Here is a 22282-nt window from a genome sequence, read left to right as displayed (position 1 = left end):
AACACTCATTGGATGTGACTTCAGCTGCATATCCCAGGAAGAGTTTTCACATCAACCTCCCACAAATCAGGGAAAAGTCCTGTGTTCTGACGTGTGGTCTGGGGCATGTGGTTACGTGGATCTAGATACGGCAATAACCAAGGAGGAGTTGTTGCAGGGAAGGAAAGAGACGCACTGCCTACAGGAAAGGCAGCGCTCCAAGCAGTTCTGATGGCTCCCCTGAGCCTCAGCCAGAGAAAGGAGACAAAATACAGCCCCTGAGGGTGGGAGCGAGGGAGCAGTGATGAAAGAAATGAAAGGATTTGACCCCAGGTGGGAGGATTCAAGGAGAGAGCTGGGTTGGGTTATGCAATACACTCAGTGTGTTTCTGAAATATCCTTCCTGGGCAGCCAAGCGGATGTGCAGCAAAGACGTGCCCAGAGGGATCATTATTGGGGAGCTCAGGAAAGACAGCAAGGCTCACTGCCTGGGGAAGGGGGTGGTTCTCATACATTCTCCAAAGCCTGGTGACCATGTAGCGATGGGGTGGGAGAGACCTCTCCCCGTGCCTACATTTTCAGGGTCCCCTCTGCCTACCTTGGCCCCATCCAGGCGGCTGTTAGGCCTCTGGGGCAGAGGCTGGCACCGAGCATCCTGCCAGCTCTGAGGCTGGCCCCGGCGGACCCGGGGGAAGGCAGACGTGCAGTCGGCAGCTAGGTACTGGTACACCTGCCAGGTCTTGCCGAAGTCCGAGGAGCGCTCGATCAGCATGCCAGCAGGCATGGGCCCCTGCAGAGACACACACAGGGTTGGGGCCTGAGTGACACCGCAGTGGGGACGCGATCATAGAAAGAGGCTCTTAAAGAGGTGCTGGTGGCCCCTGAGAACCACAGTGAGGAGGGAGAAAGGGGGCTGCATGGGACAAGTGGGCTCAGGGGTACCCGGGTCCAATTTTCCTGACAAATCACCGGCCCCAGCGGGTTTTCCCCAGGGGAGCCGTGGAAAGTGATAGAAGGCAGATCTGCATTCCAGGAGGCATGATCCCTAGCTCAGCCAACCACCCAGGTGGCCAGGCCAGAAAATTCTCCCACTGCACTTCCCACAGCCAACCATTTTTTATCACCTCTAGCTCCCAATTCTGTCCCTCCTCTTTTTCCTCGTGTGGCCATGGCCATAGTTCAGGTCCCAGTTGCACTGAGCCTGGGTTCCTACAACAGCCTGGAACTCAAGCCCAGCTTTTGTCCAGGCTCTCCAAGCCACGTTCCCCACTTCACCTACAGGGTTATCTGATCACATCACTCCCTGCATGAGACCCTTCCACGGGTCTGTGCTGGCCTAAAGATAAAATGCAAGCCCCTTAGCATGACATACTGTCATGTCCCTACTTCCTCTCTCAGTGATTTCATCCATTTCTCATGGCTTTAAACGTTGTCTTTATGCTGACAGGTCCCAGCCTGGAACACTTCCTTGGGTTCATAAGCCAACCTCCACACAGAGAGAACTTTCTTTCTAAAATGTAAAGTGAGCCATGACTCCCCTCCCTCCGCTAAAAACCTTCCAGTGGCTTTCCACTATTTTTTCCCCCAGCTTTATTGAGATATTATGAACATATCACATATGTAAGTTTAAGGGGTATCAAATGTGATGACTTGATACACATATATATTACAAAATGATTACTGCAATAAGGTTAGCTAACACTTCTATCCACTTACATAATGACCTTTCTGTGTGTCATTTAACAGCTTTCAGGTGTCTAGTACAGTATTATTAATTATAGTCACCACGCCATACATTAGATCTGTAGAACTTATTCATCTTATAAACCTGGAAGTTTATATCCTTTGATCAACATCCGCCCACTTCCCCCTCCCTCCAGCCCCTGGCAACCACCATCCTTTTCTCTATGTTGATGAGTTCAGCTTTTTAAGATTGTGTATATAAGTGAAGACATGCAGTATTTGTCTTTCTGTCTGTCTCATTTCACTTAGCAGAATGCCCTCAAAGTCCATTCATGTTGTCCCAAGAGGCAGGATTTCCTTCTTTTTTCATGACTGAATATTCCTCTGTGTGTGTGTGTGTGCGTGTGTGTGTGTGTGTGTCTGTGTGTGTGACATCTTCTTTATCCATTCATCCACTGATTGACACTTACATTGTTTTCATATCTTGGCTATTGTGAATAACATTGCAATGAACACGGGAGTTACAGATATCTCATTTCCTTCCAATATATACCCAGAAGTAGGATTGCTGGATCATATGGTAGATTTATTTTTTTAACTTTCTGAGGAAACTTCATACTGTTTTCCGTAGTGGCTGCACCAATTTACATTCCCTCTAATGCTGCACAAGTATTCTCTTTTCTCCACACCTTCACCAACACTTATCTCATCTTTTTTTCTTTGGCCGCACCATGGGACTTGCAGGATGTTCCCCAACCAGGGACTGAAACCAGGCCACAGCAGTGAAAGCCCAGAAGCCTAACCACTAGGCTACCAGGGAATTCCTTATCTTTTTGATGATGGCTATTCTGACAGGTGTGAAATGACATCTCATTGTGGTTTTGACTTGCATTTCCCTGATGGCTAATGATGCTGGGCATCTGTTCATGTATCTGTTGGCCCTTTGTATGTATTCTTCAGAGAATTACCTATTCAAGTCCTCTGCCCACTATTTTTTTTTTTTAATAGATCTTTACTGGAGTATAATTGCTTCACAATACTGTGTTAGTTTCTATTGTACACCACAGTGAATCAGCCATATATATACATATGTCCCCATATCCCCTCCCTCTTGAACCTCCCTCCCATCCTCCCTAACCTACCCCTCTAGGTCACCGCAAAGCACCAAGCTGATCTCCCTGTGCTATGCTGCTGCTTCCCACGAGCTGCTTTACATTCGGTACTGTATATATGTCGATGCTACTCTCACTTCACCCCAGCTTCCTTCCCCCTCCCACCCTGTGTCCTCAAGTCCATTCTCTATGTCTACATCATTATTTCTGCCCTGCAACTAGGTTCATCAATGCCATTTTTATTTTTTTACATTCCATATATATGCGTTAGCATACAGTATTTTTTTTTCTCTTTCTGACTTCACTCTGTATGACACTCTCCAGGTCCATCCACCTCACTACAAATAACTCAGTTTCATTTCTTTTTATGGCTAAGTAATATTCCATTGTATATATGTGCCACATCTTCTTTTTTTTTTTTTTTTTTTTTTTCATTCTTTTTTGCTATGAACATTGTGGTACATGTCTCTTTTGGAATTATGGTTTTCTCAGGGTATATGCCCAGTAGTGGGATTGCTGGGTCATATGGTAGTTCTATTTTTAGTTTTCTAAGGAACCTCCATACTGTTTTCCATAGTGGCTGTATCAATTTACATTCCCACCAACAGTGCAGGAGGGTTCCCTTTTCACTACACCCTTTGCAGCATTTATTGTTTCTAGATTTTTTGATAATGGCCTTTCTGACCAGCGTGAGGTGATACCTCATTGTAGTTCTGATTTGCATTTCTCTAATGATTAGTGATGTTGAGCATCCTTTCATGTGTTTGTTGGCAATCTGTATATCTTCTTTGGAAAAATGTCTTTTTAGGTCTTCCACCCATTTTTAAATTAGATTGTTTATTTTTTGATATTGGGCACCAAGAGCTGTTTATATATTTTGGAGATTAATCCTTTGTCTGTTGTTTCATTTGCAAATATTTTCTCCCATTCTGAGGGTTGTCTTTTTGTCCTGTTTATGGTCTCCTTTGCTGTGCAAAAGCTTTTAAGTTTAATTAAGTCCTATTTATTTACTTTTGTTTTTATTTCCATTACTCTAGGAGGTGGGTCAAAAAGGATCTTGCTGTAGTTTATGTCAGAGTGTTTTCCTATGTTTTCCTCTAAGAGTTATACAGTGTCTGGTCTTACATTTAGGTCTTTAATCCATTTGGAGTTTGTTTTTGTGTATGGTGTTAGGTAGTGTTCTAATTTCATTCTTTTACATGTAGCTGTCCAGTTTTCCCAGCACCACTTATTGAAGAGGCTGTCTTTTCTCTATTGTATGTTCTTGCCTCCTTTGTTGTAAATTAGGTGACTATATGTACGTGGGTTTATCTCTGGGCATTCCATCCTGTACCATTGATCTATATTTCTGTTTTTGTACCATACTGTCTTGATTACTGTAGCTTTTTCTGTTTCTGTACCATACTGTCTTGATTACTGTAGCTTTGTGGTATAGTTTGAAGTTGGGGAGCCTGATTCCTCCAACTCCGTTTTTCTTTCTCAAGATTGCTTTGGCTATTAGGGGTTTTTTGTGTTTCCATACGAACTGTAAGACTTTTTGTTCTAATTCTGTGAAAAATGCCATTGGTAGTTTGATAGGGATTGCACTGAATCTGTAGATTGCTTTGGGTAGTACAGTCATTTTCACAATACTGATTCTTCCAATCCAAGAACATGGTTTATTTCTCCATCTGTTTGTGTCATCTTTGATTTCTTTCATCAGTGTTTTATAGGTTTCTGAGCACAAGTCTTTCACCTCCTTAGGCAGGTTTATTCCTAGATATTTTATTCCTTTTGTTGCAATGGTAAATGGGAGTATTTCCTCAATAGATGTAGAAAAAGCTTTTGACAAAATTCAACACCCATTTATGATAAACACTCTACAGAAAATAGGCACAGAGGGAACCTACCTCAACATAATAAAGGCCAAACCTTGGGGTAAGACAGGAATAAAGACGCAGACCTACTGGAGAACGGACTTGAGGATATGGGGAGGGGGAAGGGTGAGTTTTGACAGGGCGAGAGAGAGTCATGGACATATACACACTAACAAACGTAGTAAGGTAGATAGCTGGGGGGAAGCAGCCGCAAGGCACAGGGATATTAGCTCGGTGCTTTGCGACAGCCTGGAGGGGTGGGATGGGGAGAGTGGGAGGGAGGGAGACGCAAGAGGGAAGACATATGGGAACATATGTATATGTATAGCTGAATCACTTTGTTATAAAGTAGAAACTAACACACCATTGTAAAGCAATTATACCCCAATAAAGATGTTTAAAAAAAAAAAAAAACATAATAAAGGCCATATATGACAAACCCACTGCAAGCATCATACTCAATGGTGACAAGCTGAAAGCATTTCCTCTAAGATCAGGAACAAGACAAGGTTGTCAACTCTCACAACTCTTATTCAACATAGTTTTGGAAGTCTTAGCCACAACAATCAGAGAAGAAAAAGAAATAAAGGAATGCAAATTGGAAAAGAAGAAGTAAAACTGTCATTGTTTGCAGATGACATGATACTATACGTAGATAATCTTAAAGATGCCACCAGAAAACTACTAGAACTAATCAATGAATTTGGTAAGGTTGAAGGATACAAAATTTCTGCCCACTAATCTTGAATAAATCTGAACTCCTGACCATGGCTGAAGAGGCCATGCTCTTGGGCCCTGCTCCCTCACCCCGTCTCATGCCACTGTGCACCTCCATCTCCTCAAGCCCTCAGTCACATTCCCTCTTCAGAGCCTTTGTTCATGTTGTTTCTTCTGCTTGGAATACTCCTCCCCCTCGTGGGTTCCTCCACATCTTTTGTTCTCAGCTTAAATGTCACTTCCTCACAGAGATCATTTTATACCTATCTAACGTGCATTCTTCTGCCCACACTCTGCCCACCCCACCCCATCATTTCCTATACCAGGGTCTCATTTGTTTCCTTCGTAAATGTCACACAATTTCCAATTATTTATTTGTTGGTTTCCTGCTTTTTATTTTCCTCCTACCAGACCAGGGTTTCCCAAACTTGACACTGATATTTGGAGGTGAATAATTCCTTGCCATGGGGTCAGTGCTTGTCATTTTAGGATGCTACGCGGCATCCCTGACCTCTTCTCACTAAATGTCAATAGCATACTGACAGCTGTGACAACCAAAACTTTTTCTATAAACTGCCAACTATCCCCTGCTTGAGAACCACTACAGTAAACCATAGACCCCCTTGTCTATCTGGGTTTTTTTTCTTGGCCACACTGCACGGCTTGCGGGATCTTAGTTCCCCAATCAGAGATTGAACAGGTGCCCTCTGCAGTGGTGCAACGGAAGCACAGAGTCCTAACCACTGGACCACCAGGGAATTCCCCCACCTTGTCTATCTTGTTCACAGTGTACCCCCAGCATCTAGCACATAGTAGGCAGTTAGTACATCTGTTGAATGAATAGATGAATCTTTCACCTACTTTCCTCCCTCCCCATTTACATCTGTAAACTCATCTCTCATCAGTCTGTAGCCCTCCACATCCCTACCTCTCACTACCGTATACACATTTGCCCCACCAGACCCTACGTGCGTTCCTTTGTCCCCTTCCCCCAATTATATACCTTCTTGCCTCTTGCCTCCTGGCCTTTGCACTTTGCTGTTCTCTTTGCCTGGAATGAACTTACCCTTCACCTGGATATTACTGGCCTAGGAAGTTTCATCTTCCCCTGGGTGTATTCTCTGATCCACTCCCCCAAAGACAGATCAAGCTGGATGTCCCCTTCCTGGGCTCTCCAGCATCTCTTCTTACCAACATCAGAGCACACATCCCACTGTCTTGCTACTGGTTCTTTATCTTCCCTACATATACCAAAGCAACTAGAGGATCGTGATCTAGTTTTAGTCATCTTTTATAACAGCATATAATCAGTGTTCAATATGTGTGTAACAAGAATGGACAAATAAATGAATGGGTGAGTGATGACAAAGCAATGAGACTACCAGTATCCATCCAAATGAATATTTCCCTTAGAAGTTGTCACTGTTAGAGACTGAGCATTTGTTCAAATGGCACTAGAATGTCTCAAAATACTTTTGACCTATTCTTGAGGCAATGTTCTTAGAGCAACTTCCTCAGTCACATAGGATATTAGGAAAAGGAAAAGGAAAAAAAAAAAACAGTCCTGTCAGTAATGAATGAAAATGTTCCCTCCAAAAGGCACATCTCCAAAGGCTAGTCTAAAAGCAGAGTCTGAAAAGTAATAGCACTGAATGAGCAGACTGCTCCAAAAGCACATCTTATATGTGGATGGGCCAGTTCTTGGCTGTTTGTCAAACTCAATCTCATCAGCAAAGTTATTAAAACAGAGTATACCAAGAAAACACAACTGTATAATAAGTGGCCAGGCTTTGTACAATTGGCCTTGGCAGAGCTGAATAAATTAGATGGGCTAAGGGTGGGGGATGCAAAGAGGGAGAGGATATATAAGCACTACACAACCAAGACAGGGAATGTGGAGGCGCCACTGTTCTCTCAGAAGCGGTACCTCTGCTGTCACCATGATACAGGCTCAGGGTAAGTGTCACCTCAGCCTGGGGAAGGGAGGCCCACCCAGAATGTGGTACCATCACTTCCAGCCTGAGGAGACAAGGACCCTGTGCTCCCCATGAGTCCACGCCCACATAGCCCAGAGTCCCCCTCTCCTAACCACTACCATGCCCAGGAAGCACACCTTAAAATCCATCATGATGTCTTGAAGCTGGAATTTCCTGTCTAGGTCCAGCTGCAGAGAGACAGGGCTCACATCTGGAAAGACAAAACGTAGAAACTTTAGAGCAGAGGATTTCTACCTTCCCAGGCTCTAGGAAATCAGAAACTCTCTAACCTTGATTTTCCAATTTCCCTCTCAGAGAGGAGTGGTACCAGTATGTTTCTACTTACTATCACCTATTCAAGATCCTATCTCTTCTTGGCCAAATTTCCTTCCCACCATCACTTGATGCCCTTAAAACCTTAAAGAGTTTCAACTCCTCTGTTCAACACAACTCTGTTCCCGAAGCTCAGTTCCATCAGCAAGCCCACTGTGACTAAGTAGAATGAAATTAAGGCATTTCTCTCTCTTCTGACCCTTTCATTAACCTCCAATAAATTCTTCTACCTACAGCATCTGAAAGACCTCAAATACAAAGAGAGAAGGTTCTGCTTGTCAACCACCCACGTCCCACTACCATAAGAAAGCCCTGGGAACCCCAAAGGGCTCCCTGGCACCCTCCCCATCCTGTGGGAGCCTCCACATGTTTGGGCCCCTGGAGGCTGTGGCAGGTCCTTACCATTCTGTGACTGCCACCAGCGCATGGGGCCCGAGGATGAGACCACATTCTCCACTCGGTGACTGTTGTAATTGTGAGGCAACCTGGAGTCACACTTGCAGCATTTCATCTGCCACTGTGGGACAAAGAGATGCCAGAGACTAAGAGGTAGGGCCAGTGAGAATTCCCCCCTTGTATCCTGAGAGCCCAGAACATTCTCTCCATGGACACGCTACCCTTGGGGATCCATTGATTTCATTAATACACTTGGAAGGATCAACCTCTCAAAACAAGGCTACTGTTCAGCTTTTCATTTAAGTCCTTTGGGTCCCCCCAAACACATAGCTAAGTAAATAGTAAATAGAGGTTGTGATTGGGAAAGTGGTATGAGGTGGTAGAGAAAAAATAATTTTCGTATGTGACATTGCCCCAAAGAGAAATTTGAAAAGGGTGCTAAGAGCAAAAAGAAGAAAGAAAGAGAAGATCACATTAATTTAACATCTGCTATGTGCTATGTGTAGGCTAGAGAGTTTTATAGCTCATCTCACTTAATTCTGGCAGCCTGGGGAAAGTCAAGTTTCTAAGGATTAGGAAGAGGGGACAGGAAAAAAGAACAAGGGAAAAAACTGAACCCCACGGGCTCCAGAGCAGGGCAGAGATGACCAAGAAGAAGAATACAGCCAGAGAACATGGCCCTTGTTCTTTCAGTTTGTACATATGTGCGCAAATGTGTGAGCACGCGTGCACACTTCACAGAGACACCATGACCTTACCCCAGGTCCCTCATGCAACACACATCAAACCTATTTTCCCTGAGTAACCATGGTCCCAAACCTTGTGCCCAGGAGAAAGAATACTGTTCAGAGGGCTCCCAATTGACCCACATGTAAAAGCAAGGCTTGGACGAGAACCTCCCTGACCTGTGAGTTCCTTTGGGTAAGGACCAGTGTACCTCCCCACACCTCCTGCCTCTGCGTTCCCCTAAGCCTCCACCCACCAGAACCAGGGGAAAGCTCAGGCAGCCTTCTCTGAGGTCTTCTAGCCCCTGAACCTCTGCCCTGTCCAGGGAAGGCACTAAGCTAAGGAAGCCCATGTTCAGAACGAGTGATGTCTGCCGAACTGGTGAAGCTGACAGCTCAGTCCCAGAGGGATTGAGTTAACAGGCTGAGTCTGTGCCTTGAGTTATAGAAACTCCTCACCCGACACCACTCTTCCCCCTGCGCTGTTGACAAACCCTGGAACAGTGGAGGATGCAGGAGGGGAGTCAGGAGTCCTGGCTCTGTGAGCCTCTGCTTCCCACCCCACTTTCCAGCTCCCACCTCCAATCTGCAAAACAAGAGGATTGTCACCCTTCCTGGTACTTGGAGGTGTCCTCATCACGTCCCAAAGTGCTTTATTAAACAATAATTTTTGGTATGATACAAATGAACTTACTTACGAAACAGAAACAGACTCAGACATAGAAAACAAATTTATGGTTACCAGAGGGGAAGGAGGGGAAGGGATAAATTAGGAGTTTGGGATTAGCAGATACAAACTACTCTATATAAACTAGGTAAACAACAAGATCCTGCTGTACAGCACAGGGAACTATCAATCTCTTGTAATAAACTATAATGGAAAATAATATGAAAAAGAATTTAAAATGATTATGAAATATAAAAAAACAATATTGGGGGGGATGTTCAATGTTCTTATAATGGCTGGCACATATACCTTATATAAAACAGCACCCACTGCCCATCCCTTGCCCTGCTACATTTTTCTCCATAGTACTATCCCCACTTGACGTATTGTTCTTTTATTGTCAATTTATTTGCTCACAGTGTTTGTTTACTGTCTGCCTCTCCCTGTTAGAATGTAGACTCCATGAGGGCAGAACTTACTTTCCTTTACGCTGTATCCCAGTGCTTAGCAAAGTGCCCAGCACTTAGTAGGCCCTCTATAAATACTTTTTGAATGAATAGTAAATGCTCAGTAAAAGCTGCCATTTTCATTTACATTATTACTAGACTCTCCCTTCCTGGGAGTTTAAAAGGAGGGGCGAGGGAGTGAGGAGGTGACCAACATCAGTATTAAGTGACTGGAGCACTTACCACGTGCCAGGTACTGTATCAGGAGTTTCAGCACAATAACCTATTTAAGCCCCACAACCACCCTACGTGGTAATATTATTCCCATTTCACATGCGAGAAAGCTGAGGCTCCAAGAGGCTATGTGACTTTCCTGTTGATTGATAGCCAGCGCCAGCACCAGACAGGATCCCTCCTTACATCTTTCTCTTCTTCTCCTCCTCCCCTCCCATCCCCACCCCTTCCTTACTCTTCTCTTTCTCTCTCCCTCTCTCTTTCTCTGTCATCCTCTCATTTCCACTAGGAAACCACCTGGGTGCACAGACATTGTGGGAAACACGGTAAAGGGTGACAATCTCTGTCTCACCCAAAGGCCTTGGTCTGACCCTGAGGCTGACCATGGCAGAGCCTCAGACAGAGAAAGCACTTTGGGAAGAAAGCTGGCTTGTCAGGCTAACCTAGTTCAGTTAACTTGGAGACTGCAGATGTGTCAGTGGCTAAAATAAATACCTGAGCACTTAAAATAATCCTGTCTGGGCAAAAGACACCTCTTGCTGGAATCTGAGTCTCCTCCAGAATCCTATTTTGGTCCCTGGCAGCAAGCATGCCCTTCTCCCCATTCTGGCCAGCCTCTCAGAGGCAAACTTTTCCACTGCCCATCCTCCATCTGCACTCAGCACGTCCTGCAGAAAGACAAGGGCCAGCTGCCTTCCTGCGACCTGTCACCAGAGACCCCCCTGCTCTGTTGGGAACTGATCCCAGCCTGTTCCCTGGCCAAGAGAATGCCAGAAACAAGGCCCAGTTTCTTCCCTTGGGCCATGGGACACAGGAGCTAGAACAGCTCAACCTGGGACTGGGGAAATGCCGTTGATATTCCCAAATGATGTAATATTACGTACCATTAAAAAGACTGTTGAGAGAAAGATTTTCATTGCATGGGGGAAATGTTTACATTATAATGTTTTACGAAAAACAATATTATGTTCTCTGAAAAAAAGTTGGGCATAAGCTTGTATACATGTCATGATCACAAATATATATTCTTGAAGGAATAGAAAATATGTGGAAGGAAATACACCAATATATTAGGTTGAACCAAATGAAATGGCTGATATTCAGCCATCTTGACCAACAAAAATGGCAACTGCATACAGTTTTAACCTAATATCTCTCGGAAATGGCATTACGGGTAACTTGTTTTCTTTGTTCTTTTTTTAATAATTTTAAACTTTGATGCCTTGGATATATATTAACTTTTATATTCAGGCATTATTGTAAAGCAAAACAAACTAAAAAGGCCCAGGGTACTCAGCATGGGCTTGTTACCCTGCCTCCACCTTGTCTTCACAGCCAGTCTGGGGTATCCCACGCCTTCTCTACCTGCCTTCCACGTGCTCAGACAATGATGGAGGGATCAGATGGCCTCATGAGCGTAACATCTACGTGCCGCTTATCACAGTAACATAGCTAAAGGAGGGATTATCTCAATCCTCAGAAACAGGCTAAGCCATAAGGCTTGGGACAGGTATTTTAAGTAGCTCTGCTTGTCAACCAGCTAGAGGGATGGAGGCCTGAAATAGGGTGGCTTATGGGAGAAGCTCACATGAAGGCAAACTGCCAATTTCTTCCCTCTCTTCTCTGGGCCTCAGTTTCCCTTCCTTTTTATTCTTGTATGTCTATAGGTAGTATGTGTATAAGAGTGTGTGTGTGTGTGTGGTTCTCAACATGAGGCTCCTCCTTTCATATGTGTTACATTCCTCTGTCTCTCCCAGCTGCAGCTGCCTCTCTCTCTGGGGTCACTTGGCCAGCATCCCCCTGGCTGTGCTACTTCAGAGACACAGCATTGTTATCAATTCAGCCTGTCAGGCTTCCAGCCAGTTTGGCTCCTGTTCCCCTCAGTCTGGAAAGACTGGGCCTTTTCCCTTATCCTGGAGCTTTCTAGAAGCTCAACAGTCTGGCCGGAAGACAAACCCTCCCAGAGAGCTATGGCGGGGGCAAAGGAGAGAGCAAGAGCCAGTGGAAGCCTGAATCACAATGGAGAGGGTGGAAAAAGGAAAGCAATGCAAATCAAAGCTCTGTGCTTTTGCAGAACATGGAGCTAATTCTGGGGGAAAATAGGAAAACAGGCTCTGGTTATACGTGGTCCAACTCCCTCCCACAAGCAAGTCAGAGACTGCCTGTGTCTATCTAAGGAGCTGTAGTCAGGGTCATGGCTGCCAGCCAGGGCCAAAAGAAAGCCAGCACCAAAAAAAAAAAAAAAAAAAAAATGCAGCTGCCTACAAGAAAGGCATTCCCTCCACTTCACCTTCCTCATTGGTAAAATGCAGGGGTGGGATGAGATAACGAAGTTCCTTCTTGCTTTAACATGCTATTGCAATTCTCCCTCACTCCAGCTTATCTGCTCAGAGGTTAAACACACTCCAAACAAGAATGCAGAAGAAGCAAGAGAAAAATAAGACATTGGCCAAACACTGTACTAGAAACACTCTTCCCAGCAGGGGAAGAGGAGACCCTCAGACCTTGGTCAGCAAGGCCTCCATTAGACCCCACTATGATCCACAAGCCTTACCATTTCTATGTCAGTGGATATTGCCAGGGAATTTTAAAAATCGAGACCTGTTGTGGTGCCAGGTGGGAGGAGGTCCCCGGTGCTAGGAGGCACTGTCATGAAGTAACATCTTGACCAAAGCCTTAACTCAGCAGAGCCCTTATCTCCATCTAAACTAAATTTAGATAGCTCAATTCTAAAGCTGATGACAGAAATGATGGATACCACACACCCCAAAATTACACTGTACCAGGCTCTGTCCTGAGCACTATACATACATTATCTCATTTTATGCTTCTAAAATCTCTGAGGTAGGTATATTATATTAAATGGTGGGTATCCTCATTTGACAGATTAGGAAAGCAAGTCTTAGAGAAGCTGAGAAATGTGTCCAAATCCACAGGGCTAGGAAGAGAAGAAGGAGGGATTCCTCTCCCAGGCTCTCTGCCTCCAAACCTTCTCATCGTATTCTGCTTCAAGGGACACAGAGGTCACATGGCAACCATGGGAAATTGCAGGGACTAGAGTTGGTTTTCAGGATGTTCCCTCTCTTCTCCCCTAGTAAGGGCAGCCTCAACCTCAGCCCAGACTTCTATAGAAACAGAATTATCCCCCTAGACCTGATTGCAGAGAGATGGTTTGCATTCCTGGACCTCCGAAAGCTCTACCAGTGACAATGATTCCTATAGCCCCTGAGAGCAAAGAAGCGAGGTAGGTCTGCAAGACGCTACCCAGAGAGCTTCTAGGAAATTGACCCAAGGAGCAAGGGGATGAGAAGCCAGGCCAGCAAAGTCGTAAGGCCACTCACATTTGTGTCCAGGTTTCCATCTCACTTTTCCACTCTCTTCCCTCTTTTAACCACACAAGCCACAATCCCCAACCCATAACAACCAGGACCCAAAAATCTCACATTTCACAGCCCAAGTTTTGCTTCCCTCTGATCCAACTCTTTCTCTAAGTGTCCCTTTTCTTCTATCCCCTGAAAACTTACTCATTCTGGGTCTTATTCTCTTGGGGCCCTTTGCAAAAGCCACAGCTAATTTTCTGATAAGCAAACCCTTCCTGAAATATAAATGATGATAGATTAACAAGATGCCTTCCCCAAGGGTGTCTGCATTTTAAACAAAGAGCTCAACGATGCTTCACCCAAAAGAATAAATCCCCAATGGTAGGAGCTTTGAAAGTTTCATACATGCTAAGAACTTCTGGGAAATAGGAGGGCAGATATTCTGGTCAGAGACAGGCTCAAAGTCCTCTGTGAGCGGAGGACAAGGACCTCAGGATGGATATAAACACATCCTCACATCATCACATCCTCTGCCTACACATTAGCCATGCTAAACGTCAAGAAAACAGATGACTTTCAAACACAGAAAGGCAGTGGTTGTCGGGGTGTGTGCCTGTGGGTGTGAGTGTGCTTCTGTGCATGTCTCTGTGTGTGTGTGTGTGTGTGTGTGTGTGTGCACGTGTGTGCGTGTGGAGGAGGGGACGTCAACTGGCTACTGCTCCTTAGCTTGTTTCCAAGAGATAAAAATGACAGCTGTTTGGTTTACACAGCTAATTAACCTGAGGAATACACTGTGTAAGACTGTTATGAAGGCAGCTGGGTAGTTAAGTTCTTCCCCAGAAAGGGAGGGAGTGGGAGATAAATAAAGCATTTAAGGGAACAGACACAACATTGGAGAAGACATTGTCAGGAGCAGAAATCAGGGCTGGAAAACTTCCTGGTGAAACCCACTGGTCCCCAGGGAGCGTGCACCAGCCCAGAGATGACTGAAGGTCATGGCTCAGCCTCTGCCAGCACCCACCTGACAGAGACAATGGCCAACCCTCAGGGTCACATACAGCCCAGCCAGAAGTTGGCAGAGATGTTAGAGCTGAACAAACAAAGGCTGACTAACCCAACTCCTTCATTTCATGAATGGGGAAATGGTGGTCTAAACAGAAACCATGACCTTCTTGAGGTCAGGTTCCTATTCTAAGTGTCAGAGCCAGGACCAGACCTAGAGAGTCTTTACCCCGAGTCCGGTGACTTCATTAACCACGACCACTTCCAGATTTCCCAGCAGCCCACTGCAAATCAGATGGGCAGCGGTCACCTTGGAAACAGAAAGTGGGCTGGCCCAAGGGCAGTTTGATTTCAGTAAGTATGCGAGTGCTTCCCTAGTGGCACAGTGGTTGAGAGTCCGCCTGCCGATGCAGGGGACGCGGGTTCGTGCCCCGGTCCGGGAAGATCCCACATGTCGCGGAGCGGCTGGGCCCGTGAGCCACGGCCGCTGAGCCTGCGCGTCTGGAGCCTGTGCTCCGCAACGGGAGAGGCCACAACAGTGAGAGGCCCGCGTACCGCAAAAAAAAAAAACAAAAAATCAATAAGTATGCGAGTGAGTGTCCTGATCCAGGAAGAAGAGCTTCGGAGCATGATTCACAGATGCGCGAGGCCCCTGCATGCGGACACAGGTCCCCGGGAGGTGGGGAGAGGGGGATGGGACATTTAGCATCTTCCAGACGCCAGCCCAGTGGTCACTTGGCTTCTTCCTTTATACAGTCCTCACAACAACTGTTTGAAGTGGGTGCTGTCATTATTCCTATTTTTCAAATGAAGAACTAAGGCTCAGAGGAAGCACAGACGAGAATGAGGGTAGGGAGACATCACAGTCATTTTCATTCATGCCTTGGGTTTTAGGGAAAAACGGTGCAGTGAGTTTACTCAGAGGTTACCTAGGAGCTGGAAGAGAGAGAGCCAGGGGACAGGGTGGGACTGCAGCCTCGGGCCATTTTGATAAAGTCCAGCCTGGGTTCAAGCCTGGACAGTTAACGGGTAGTCAAGGCAGGTAGGCCCAGAAGGGCAAAGCTGGGTTGGGGTGGGCGCACAAGGCAAAGCTGGCTGAGTCGTATGTCCATTGTCAAGGCTGCAATATGGACCCAAAACCCATAGAAGCCGGCCCTCAAGGCCAATAGGATTGAGCCAGTGAGACAAAATTAGGCAGAAGAGGTGACATACTAACAGGCTAAGATTGACCCACGAGAAAAGAGCCACACTCTGAGATCAGGAGCTGGGAGAGATAATTTTGGAACAGGAAGGAGTCCCCACTGCTCCTGAGTTTCTTCGGGGTCAGCGAGCAATGCTAAAATGTCCAAGAGTCATAAATCCCTAATGCACTTACATTCATGCCATACCAGTAGGCAGGCAGGCAGCAGGTGCTGGGTGACTTTTACTGGGCTCAGGGCTCACCATGTCACCCCTGCATGAAAATAGAACAGAGGCAGTAACCAGAGGCTATGACTTAAGGAAGGTATGTATGTGGAGGTGGGAGCTGGTAGACAGGGATGCCGGGGGATTGAAGGGGCAGGCCCTAGGAATGCAGCTCTGCACCATGCCACCTTCCCTTCCAGCTGGGGCTGGCCACTGCACCCCCATCTCTAACTACTGAGAAAACTCAATACCTATGTGTTTCCATCAGAAGTTTGGGGGTCCCAGCACACACCCAAACTTTCCCAATAGCTCACGGGGATAATAAGAGCCACCTCATGGAGTATTGTGAAAATTAATTGAGATAATTTATATAAAACTCTAAGTATAGTGCCTGAGACATATAATATGTGCTTAATAAGTTATAGTTACTATAATATCATTTAATAATAAAATAAACTTAAAAACTGAAATTGGAACTCATCAGAGTTAAATCTGGATTCCTAATTTTCATCACACAGCTGCCCCTCCACCAAGTGAGGGTTCAGGGTACACCTGTACAGAGGGGTATCTGTGCCTTTAGCGTGTGTCTTCACTGCTGGCAACCAGTGGCCTCTAGGTGGTTAGGTAGGGAAGGGAGAAGGAAAGAGAAATCAGAAAAGGCAGAGAGGAGACAGGTGGGGGGGAGAAGTTGGGTCTCAGCATGCAGCTCATTCCCAAAGAAAATTGGAGCAAAGAGCGACCCTAAAGACCATTTCTCTAACACTCATTCATGGAAGAGGAAAGCAAGACATAGAGAGGGGTAATATTTTGCCCAAGATCGCACCACAAGTTAGTGGCAGACCTGGGGCTACACACTGCACTCAAGATGCCCTATCCTCCACTCTTCCAAGAGGTTACATGGATTTAATCCCCCTCATAGAAAAAGGAAAAAAAGAACCAATGCTTCTCAACTTTCACAGCACCAAAATAGCTGAGATTTATCCATCCCCATGGTTTCAAAAGTCTAGACTTCTCTTTTGCAAGCACGCAGTTTTTCTCTCAAGGGGCTGCTTAAGAGCAAGGGAAGCAGTTGGCTCCTTGGGGCATTTGAGAGAGGCAGAGGGCAGGTCAGGATGAAGCCAAAAGCCCAGCCTAGAGGGAAGGAGGCTGTCCAGACAGGGCTGTGGCCGAGGAACATCCCAACACAGGGGATGTGTATGATCTCTCCTTGCTTCCCATCCCAGAAGACGGATCAGCCCAAGGAAGGGAATCAGTAAAGGACTCCCTGAAAATTTTAGGCATGGCTCAGTGGCACAAGGTTGGAGGATGTGTGGGAAGGCAGCAACTAAAACCATTCTGTTGCCTGGAAATTCAATACTGCCAGGTCTCCTGATGCTTGTGGAGTAATCTGGGCTCACAGGGAGGACTCGCCTGATGCTGGCCATCTTACCCAACACTGTCAAATGGGCCTTCCCACATCCAAGTGGGTGAGATGCAGAAACCACAGCCATCTCTGCTCAGCACCTCCAAAGCCACTATACAGTACCACCTATGATTAAAAAGTGACCAAAAGAACACTGGGGACTGGAAGGACAGTGAGGCCAGAGATGGGATCAGATACCATCTCCACGGTCCTGAGGACAAGGACCCAGAAAGAGGAAACCACAGACAACCCAAGCCTCCTTCATGGCCGTTAATCTCTCTCACTCCCTTTCTCTCTCTGTCTTTTTACCCCAAGAGATGCAGAGGCTCAAGGGAAAACCACTCCCTCACTCTTCCCTTTGTCCAAACCTGTGTTTTGAGGGCAGAAAAATGGCCAAATGAGACAGGCAGCTGGGAAACAAGAAAACACTGAGTGATTTCCACCTTGGTAAACACAAGGAGCAAGGAAAGACCCCAACCTTGTTGAAGGGAAAAGAAAAGAAAACCAAAGTTCCTACCAGAAAGGTCCAGAGGCAAAGTAGAAGAAGAATCACAATGGATCTTTGAAAAAAATCAGTTGCCTAAACGGGTGATGATAATTGACGTAGGTCAAAGAGTTCCAGTGCCTGGATTTGCTCAGCTCGTTTCCTATCAGCTGAGCCACTGAACCTCCTTGCTAACCTCAAGTCACTTCCTTGTTTGTCTCACTGATCTGTGCCCTTTAATTTGAATATTTCCCCAGCACAGGGGGGGGAGGGATAAATTAGGAGGTTGGGATTAACAGATACACACTGCTATATATAAAACAGATAACCAACAAGGACCTACTGTATAACACAGGGAACTATGTTCAATGTCTTATAATAACCTATAATGGAAAAGAATCTAAAAAAGAATATAACTCAATCACTTTGCTATACACCTGAAACTAATATAACATTGTAAGTCAACTATACTTCAAAAAAAAAAAATTCTACAAAAAAAACATCTCCCACTTCTCCCGGAGTGGTGAAACATGTGGACAAAACATGCAGAGGCTGAGAGGTAAGTCATACGTGATGACTGCAAGACATAGAAGGATAAACTCCAGCCTATAATCATTTGGTAGCTCCAGCCACACCCTTTCCCCAACACTAGCCTAAGAGATGGCAGCAAGGGAGGGGCCATGGCACAGCTCGGTTCCCCCTTCAGCAAGAACACAAGCCTTGCACACATCCCAGCATCTGTGCTCCACCAGCCTTGACGCTGTCCACCAAAGATGGCACCTTACACTACACGCACCTAAAGGATCCCCATCTATCTGATTGCTTACTCCCGAGACTTGGAAAACTGTCCTGCCCAGGCCCAAGGGCTGAGAAAAACTCCAGCTTTATCAAGCAAAAGAGAGAAAGGAGCTATCTCGCTAGTTCTGAGTACCTTTTCTCTTGCCCAACAAAGGTGAAAATTCCTTAGAGGCAGAGATCCGGTCTTAACGTTTTTCTTGCACCGTGTGGATCTAAGCTGATACCAAGTCCACTCTAAGTATTCAGTGAACAGATGGCAGGCTTCCCCACCCCCACCCCAGCTCGCCTTCTTCCAGCCCCCGGAGGCCATGGAGGAAGAGCCTACCTCTCCATACTGGGTGCAGTAGGTCTCAGGCTTGGCCAGGCCACAGGTAGATGAAGCTCGGAGAAACCGGGTCCTCCCAATGAGCAGGTCCCCAACGGGTGGATAGCAGGCCCCACGGGAGCAGGCTTGCTGGGCACACAGGATGCTGGGCAAGACTGAAATCACAGGGAGTACAGGGGTGCAGCCTAGAGGGAAGAGGGTCTAGCCGGCCACCCCAGTGTGCCTCTGGGAAGCCGACGTCGATCGGCAAGAATAGACCCTCTTCTCCACCTTCTTCATGCTCCCACCTGCTGGTTGTGGGAATAATCGCAATCCTGATGCTGTTTGCTAAAAAAAGCTGATTTTATAGTCTGTAGCCCCCAATCTAAAAAGAAAGGAGGAGAAACACTGACAACTAAAAAGCCCGGATGATCCTGAAATGGAGCATCCACATGTGGCTTTCTAGAACAGAGCTGCAGTCACACGCTCAGCCACCAGGATATGGCCCACAACTCCCCTCACCTGCAGCGTGGCCTCTGTCAACAGCCCAGGTGGCGCTGGCTGCTGGCTGTCTGTGGGACACTGGGAGATACCTGCATTCTGTCTCCTTTATCTGTAAAGGTGACCCTGCCATGCTTCGGGAGTACCCAGCTGCAATTCACTGAACATCAAGAACTCAAACCATGATGGCTCTGGGACCAGCTTGAGAGTGACAGGATGGGAAATAAACCATGCAGGGCACTGGGGGAGCCACAAACCACCCTCAGGTAGGAAGAAGACATTTGGGAGCCTCTCAAATCATCTTCTTCAAAGGCCCCCAGGACAGAGAAACCTCATGGACATCCCAGTAGACAAGTGTCCCAAACCCAAAGGCCCCAGGGTGACTGGTGATGCTCACACTTTGGTAGACCATCCTCCTACCCACGGCTGTCCCCTCCCTGGTATATGAAAGCGCCTGGAAGGATGGGAAGGGATACTTACCAAAATACAGGAGAAGGAGCGGCCTCATCTTCAGCCAATGGGATGATCCCCACCCAGGACCTCACCTGGGACAGAACAAAGCGGCCTGGGTGAAACCATGCAAACCCCTAGGGTGCACCAGCCCTTTTCTGTTTCTGGACCCATGTTTCCTCAGAAGGCTTTACCTAGGGTCTTGACCTAGGACACTTCTGAGCAGCAGGTGCATCTGTAGCCAAAAACTTGGAAAATGCCAGAGACCTGGCCCCCGTCCCAGCTGGCATGTGACTCCCAGGGTGCCCTGGGATAACGCCACCCCCTCCCTGACTCCAGCTTCCCCCTCTGAAATAGAGGGGAGGAGGATCGACACTGCCCTACCCCACATGGTCAGAAGGACAACGTGGGGAGCAGGAAAGAGCTGGACCCTTTGCAGGAGAAGTCCGGGGCCTTGATGCCTCCCCAGGAAAGAGGAGTGTCCTTTCTCAGAGCCTGGTCCCCCTACAGGCGCAACGATGAGTGGGTCAAAGAGGCTGAGGACCTGGAGCTGAGCCCTCTCCTGCTATTGGCATGGTCTTCAGTACCACACAGAGCCACCCCGAGAGTGAGGCTGTGGTGGCCACATCTCTGGACTGAGCATGATGGAAATGATGGAAAGGCAGGCCTAGCAGCCTTTAAAATTGAGACAGGCCTAGCAGCCTTTAAAATTGAGGAAGCAGAGGAATGGATAAAGAAGATGTAGTACATATACACAATGGAATATTACTCAGCCATAAAAAGGAACAAAATTGGGTCATTTGTAGAGACGTGGATGGACCTAGAGACTGTCATACAGAGTGAAGTAGTCAGAAAGAGAAAAACAAATATCACATATTAACGCATATATGTGCAATCTGAAAAAACTGGTATAGACGATTTATTTACAAAGCAGAAATAGAGACGCAGACGTAGAGAACAAACGTATGGATACCAAGGGGAAAGGGGTGCGGTGGGATGAACTGGGAGATTGGGATTGACATATATACACTATTGAGACTATGTATAAAATAGATAACTAATAGCACAGGGAACTCTACTCAGTGCTCTGTGGTGACCTAAATGGGAAGGAAATCCAAAAATGAGGTGATATATGTATACGGAGAGCTGATTCACTTTGCTCTACAGTAGAAACTAACACAACATAAAGCAACTATACTCTAATAAAAACTTTAAAAAAGAAAATTAAAAAAAAAAAGTGAGTGAGGATTTCATCTGAACTGGAAGCAACCCAAAATGTCTCCAGTGATGGGCTGGGGCTGTACAGGAGACATGGGGGTTGGGAGGCCACAGAACAAGGATTCTGAAGGAGGCTAGGGGTGGATACTCAAAGGGTCCTAGAGGCAAATGCCCCACCCTGTTCATGCAGCGCCCACCTGCTCACTCTGCTCCAATGACGCCCCAAAACTCCTCTGGCGGGGATGGAAGGATGGGGGGTTGGAAAGGCAGGGACAAGGGGGGACCAGGGACACTCCTACATCTTTAAATCCTACATCCTAACGCTTCAAAATCTTTCCTTCCAATCCCCTACCAGAGGAGTCAGGGGCCCAGGGAAGAGACAGGTGGCCTGAGGTCACACAGCCAATTGGGGCCTAAGAGGGAGACCCATCTTCTGGCCTTCTCCAGCGCTATCTCTGCTCTCCCATCCAGGGGCTGGAACCACACCCACACCCGGAACTAGGCATTCTGGGCAGCCCTTAGAAGAGCTCTAGTGGGGCCAGCCCACCCTCTCCTTGTCTCTTTGTGCTCAGCCCCAGCTCTGAACCTGCTTTCTTCTAAGTCACTGAGATGCTTATCAGTTGTGAAAAAGAAATCCAAACAGTGGCAGACATTAAACCTAGCCTTTGGATCTTAGCTGGCTCAGCTGAGTTCCCAGGAAGAGGAATGAATCAGGCCCTGCAACCAGGCCCCAGACACCCAGATACACAACCCTTGTCCCGCATCCGGCCCCCACCAGGCAGGTGAAGGCAGGTAACGTACCCCACTCCGTGCTGCCGCGGTTCTTTCTCCAGATCACCTCTCTGAGAGCACGCCTTGAATGTGGGAGTCCCCTCTCCTGGCTCCTAGGTTTTAAACAACGGCCTCACCTCTGGAGACGTCCTGGCTGGGCGTCACCCACTGCAGGGCGGGACTCAGGAATCTGGCAGCTGGCACGCCCATCTGTAGTCACTGTACCCTCACCCTCACCCCCAGACAGGACTGGGCAGGTGGGTCGGTCCCAGAGGCCTCACAGCAAGCTCGGCAGCACCCCGCCTGCCTGTGGGTGCCTTGTGGGGGGAATGTTAGTGATCTTTGGAGACCAGGATTCCTGGTGGAGGGGTGGGGGGTGGGGGAAGGACACTGGCATTTGTGACAGGCACTGTGCTTGGCACTTTCCCAAGGCCCGTAGAGGTCAGCCTCTTCTGGTGTCCTGGATCACCCTGGACAGAAGACCAAGCAGAGGACACAGCGATC

The 22282-nt window shown here is 46.9% G+C and overlaps 1 protein-coding gene across 1 annotated transcript in view; it reads right to left on the bottom strand.

Annotated features, from left to right (window-relative positions):
* LAMB3 (laminin subunit beta 3) overlaps positions 1 to 22005 on the bottom strand; it is a 40906-nt gene extending 18901 nt beyond the window's left edge. Inside the window, exons 1-6 of the mRNA XM_024751009.1 lie at positions 21809 to 22005; positions 19820 to 19884; positions 18860 to 19014; positions 8059 to 8173; positions 7461 to 7534; positions 578 to 769 (exon numbers count right to left, since the gene is read on the bottom strand). Coding sequence (XP_024606777.1) covers positions 578 to 769; positions 7461 to 7534; positions 8059 to 8173; positions 18860 to 19014; positions 19820 to 19847 — 564 coding nt within the window. The 5' untranslated portion in view covers positions 19848 to 19884; positions 21809 to 22005. The remainder of the gene's footprint in view (positions 1 to 577; positions 770 to 7460; positions 7535 to 8058; positions 8174 to 18859; positions 19015 to 19819; positions 19885 to 21808) is intronic.
* Between the last annotated feature and the right edge of the window lie 277 nt (positions 22006 to 22282).

This window comes from Neophocaena asiaeorientalis, unplaced genomic scaffold, assembly GCF_003031525.2.
Source record: "Neophocaena asiaeorientalis asiaeorientalis breed wild unplaced genomic scaffold, Neophocaena_asiaeorientalis_V1.1 scaffold67, whole genome shotgun sequence".
Lineage (NCBI taxonomy): Eukaryota > Metazoa > Chordata > Mammalia > Artiodactyla > Phocoenidae > Neophocaena > Neophocaena asiaeorientalis.
The sequence above is the reverse complement of the archived record's forward strand: the minus strand, read 5'-3'. Positions and strand labels throughout refer to the sequence as shown.